This window comes from Aplysia californica, unplaced genomic scaffold, assembly GCF_000002075.1.
Source record: "Aplysia californica isolate F4 #8 unplaced genomic scaffold, AplCal3.0 scaffold00787, whole genome shotgun sequence".
NCBI classification, from domain to species: Eukaryota; Metazoa; Mollusca; class Gastropoda; order Aplysiida; family Aplysiidae; genus Aplysia; species Aplysia californica.
The window spans coordinates 316806-321111 of NW_004798057.1; the positions used below are offsets into that span (position 1 = coordinate 316806).

General features: G+C 47.6%; 1 protein-coding gene across 1 annotated transcript in view; it reads left to right on the top strand.

Annotated features, from left to right (window-relative positions):
- The window catches only part of LOC101855378 (putative mediator of RNA polymerase II transcription subunit 26), a gene marked incomplete at its 5' end in the record, with an annotated part of 11387 nt that extends 7381 nt beyond the window's left edge, over positions 1-4006 (top strand). The window contains 3 exon segments of the mRNA XM_005109539.2: positions 2427-2978; positions 3075-3664; positions 3752-4006. Of these exon segments, the coding sequence (XP_005109596.2) occupies positions 2427-2978; positions 3075-3664; positions 3752-4006 (1397 nt within the window).
- Between the last annotated feature and the right edge of the window lie 300 nt (positions 4007-4306).

Here is a 4306-nt window from a genome sequence, read left to right on the forward strand (position 1 = left end):
GAGAGAGAGAGAGAGAGAGAGAGAGAGAGAGAGAGGGCGGGGCGTGTGTGAAGTGGGGTACGGGTACTTGGTTTAAGTGTCTTGGAAATCTGTGTTTGTTTTAGTTTTTAGAACAGTTGAAGGTGGACGGGCCATACTGGGGTAGGTCAGAGCAGGGTGGGGGTCACCGGGGTCACCGGGTCATCGGGGTCATTAGGCCGGCGGGGAGTCTTGTTGTTGTTGGTGGTGGTGATGGTGATGGTGTTGTTGTTGTTGTTGTTGTTGCTATTGTTGTTGTTGTTGTTGTTGATGATGGTGGTGGTGGTGTTGTTGTTGTTGTTGTTGATGGTGTTGTTGTTGTTGTTGTTGTTGTTGTTTTTGATGTTGTCACCTTTCTCCTCCTCATTCTCCTCATTTTCTTCTTTCTCCTCCTTCTCCTTCTCCTCTTCCTCCTTCTCCTTCGTTCATATTGCAACACCCCTCCCCCCAACCCCCCCCCCAAGAGTAAATAAACAAATATTAAACATAACAAACGAACAAAAATATATTACCTACATGTAGATACTCAAAACTCGCCTCAGTTACTTTTGTGCTCGAGGTTGACTGCCCATCCAGTCGACCATCCACCAATTAATTCATTCATCAATCAACCTATCAATCACTCAGCCTATTTATCCATCAAAGTAGAACCAATTAACTTAGTCCACCATCCCTAAGTAATACCAATATATCTACCAACCATTAATCAATTAACTTATCCATTAATCAATCCATCCATCAATGATAGTAAAACCAATCACCCAGTTCTTCATTATGTAATACCAATATATCTACAAAACATTAAACAATCAACTGGCGCTCATATGACCTTATGCAGTTGCGAGCGCCGTAAAACCCTCTACTATATAAAAAAACACCAAACATTCAACCCATACATCAATCAAACCAAAATCAACCCCCTAGTCCATCCGTCTCAAAGTAATACAAGTAGCTTCAAAGAAATCACAATTGTCATGAATATACATGTACTCTCGAATGTGGGTGGTTGGCGGGTGCTCTGGTGTGGTTTGCTTCTTCTTTCCTATCAAACATCTGTCTTCCTTATCTCCCCTTCTTCTTTTTTATGTTTGTTTCTCTTTTGTAACACCTCTAATCTTCTGGCGCTCATATGACCTTAATATGCAGTTTCGAGCGTCGTAAAACCTCCACTAAAACTACTAAAACGAATACTATCGAACCTGTCCTGACAGCCACCTGTATAAGAAGACAATCACATGAACAAACGGCCACTTTTTTGTTTCCTCCTCCCCTGAGGTTTTTAATCATTATAAGACCCCCCCCCCCCCCCCCCGGGGCAGTGCCACTGACTGTAGTGTCTCTTTAGGTCATTCCCAAAGGGGGACATTTCTCGTTCAAGCATAGTAGAATTGTAAATGGGCTTACTGATGTCACGCTCATAACTGTGCCTGATCTACAAAAGGGAACTTCTGCTTTTTCTTTCCTGATCCTTACTATTGTCATTTTCCTCTACTTCTTTTGTATGTTTGTCACTCTCTTGTGACCTGATGTTCTGGGGTGCCTTGATAGTCGAAGCAGACTTTGTGCTGTTGAAGCTAGAGAAGTGAGCTGTCTGATTCCCTGTAAAGACTTCTCTGTTGACATCCAACCCTTGGCGCTCATGTGACCTTACGCAGTTACGAGCGCCGTAAAACCCTCTACTAAAAGATTAAATCATTATAATGATGCTATTCAAGACGTACGTCCGTCTAAGACATCACAATTTCTCCTCGACAATTAGAGGCAATGTTGGAAAATTTTCGACTGAATAATCAACAAGCTTACGAAGGAATCATGACAATGTGTCTCTATTCGTGTTGCGAAGAAGTGGAATCAGGAGCTAGTCTAGTTATGGGCATTTTGGGTTATTGGTATTATCCTAAAGCCTAACATTCATTTGTCTTGCTTTCGATTTAAACAATACGTATCTACCTTGAATAGAAGTCGAGATGTTTGTGATTGAAAAATATGCCAGTCGTCTAGTTTCAGAGATAAATTTGCGAAAAAAAGGTGGCTGAAGTTTGGTGGATTCCTTAGATCAAGATTCCTCGGTAAATACAAAATAATTGTACATTTCTGTGCCTTCAATCAACGATTTAAAAAAAATCCAAATCAAATGATATAGATTTAACGCCACATCAATGATTCAGTAAAGATCCACTGGGGAATGTGTTTTTAAATATATGTAAGAGGTGTTGAGCAAAAAACAACAACAAACAAACAAAAAACAAACAAGCAAAACAAAAATTAAAATCAAAATAAAACAACCAACAATTCCATGAAAATTGCCAAACGGAGAGAAAAATGCTGCTTTTTTCAATTTCATTATTTTGACGATTGCCTGATATCACCACGATGGCTCACATTTTGTTTCCTATTTCTCCATCCAGGCAAAGGTGTGTCCATCCATCAGCTGTCGGCTGCAGTGACCAGCAAAAGCTACTACAACCGCAAGGCCAGTGGTCAGAACACTGACGTCAGCAGCAACTCGGCCGTATCCCAGTCAGTGAGGAAGAACAAGAAGCGGACAGGGGGTGGGGCAGGGGGCGGGACAGGGGGCGGAGTGTCATCTGTCATACCGCGCAATCACAGCGACTCCTCTCTCAAGGCGCTCACTAACACAGGCCACCACACCTCCAGCCAGAGCCAGGGCTCGGGGTCAACGGTCAACTCCTACCCGCCGGGGGAGGGAGGGGGCAGTGGTAGCGGGGGCGGAGGCTCCTCGGGGGTCAGACAGGTCAAGTTTCTCTCCAACGGCTCTCGGGCTCTCTCCTGGAGCGCTACGGACAACAGCGGCTCGCAGTCCAAACTAGAGACCTTGTTCGAAGGACATAACAACCTTCAGGACGGCAACAACAACATCAACAACAACGGCAACAACCACAGCAGCAGCAGCAACAATTTCGGAGGCAGTAACAACAACAGCGGAAGCCACCTCGCCAGCACCATCAACATCAACAACAACAACAACAACAGCAGCAGCAGCAACAGCAACAATAACAAGGGTACTGTAGGTAGCAGTAACGCGAGTGTGGTAGTCGGGGCGGGCGGGAGCAGCCAACACGGCATCAGCGTGTACATAGGTGGCGCCAGTTTCCACGGCAACAACAGCAGCAGCCTCAGCCCCACCGAGCTGCTGCACAACAAGCGCAGCAGCAGCAACAACAGCATCAACAACCTTCAGGGCTTCGGCCGAGACAACAGTTTCGGCGAGATGCCGGCGCTAGTGAATCAACAACAACAACAGCACCATCAGCGGTCCGTTTCCGTCAACGGCCTGCGCAGTAGGGAGGACGCGCAGAGGCTTCGGGCGCTCAATCGGAAGCTGATGAGTGAGTATGGCGACGGGGAAGTGGCTACGGTGGAAGAGTTCTCCACCAAAGGAAAGATGCGGCGCTCCATGTCGGAAAACAAATTGGGTGGAGCCAAACTGGGTCAAGTACCCAACAACCCTCAGAGCCCCACGGGCACTCACAATTACAGACAGACGAAGGGAAGTAACCGCAGCCTGTCTAGAAACCTTTCCGTCGACCGGATAGACCGCCTCACGTCGCAATCGAAAGCCACACGCAAAACGACGATGTCTCCTTCAAAACTCGCTGCCGGCAACACGCAGAAGTTGCGGAGAGTAAGTTCCGTCTCGGCCATAAACTCAGGGAACAACAATACCAACAACAACAACAGCAACAGCAACAACAACAAAATGAGCAGACAGAGACGCAGCAACAACGCCATCAACACGGCTGGTGGCGGGGTAGTAGGTGACGTCATGCCCCCGCCGGAGTCCGCTGATGACGTGTTTGACGTGGACGAGGAGACGTTGGAGGCCAGCAACAGACTGGTGGAGTGGCTGAACGTGGTCAACAATGTGGAAGAGTACGACACGGACCCTAAGGATACGTTTGTAGAGTACGCGGACGAACCTCCCCAGACGGACACAGCCGTCCATTTGGTCTACGGCGGGAACTGACGGATGGCGCTCTCAGATGTTGTGAGATTTCTACACTCTTTGCCGTTGCATGCAGAAGACGTGGGTTCGAGTCTGGAGCGGGAACCGACGAATGGCGCTCTTCGGTGCTCTGATTACTACTACACTCCTCGCCGTTACATGCAGAAGGTGTGAGTTCGAGTCTCGGGCGGGAACTGACGGATGGCGCTCTCTTGTGCTCTGAGATTACTACTACCATCTCCGCCGTTGCGTGCAGAAGGCGTGAGTTCGAGTCTCGGGCGGGAACTGACGGATGGCGCTCTCCTGTGCTCTGAGATTACT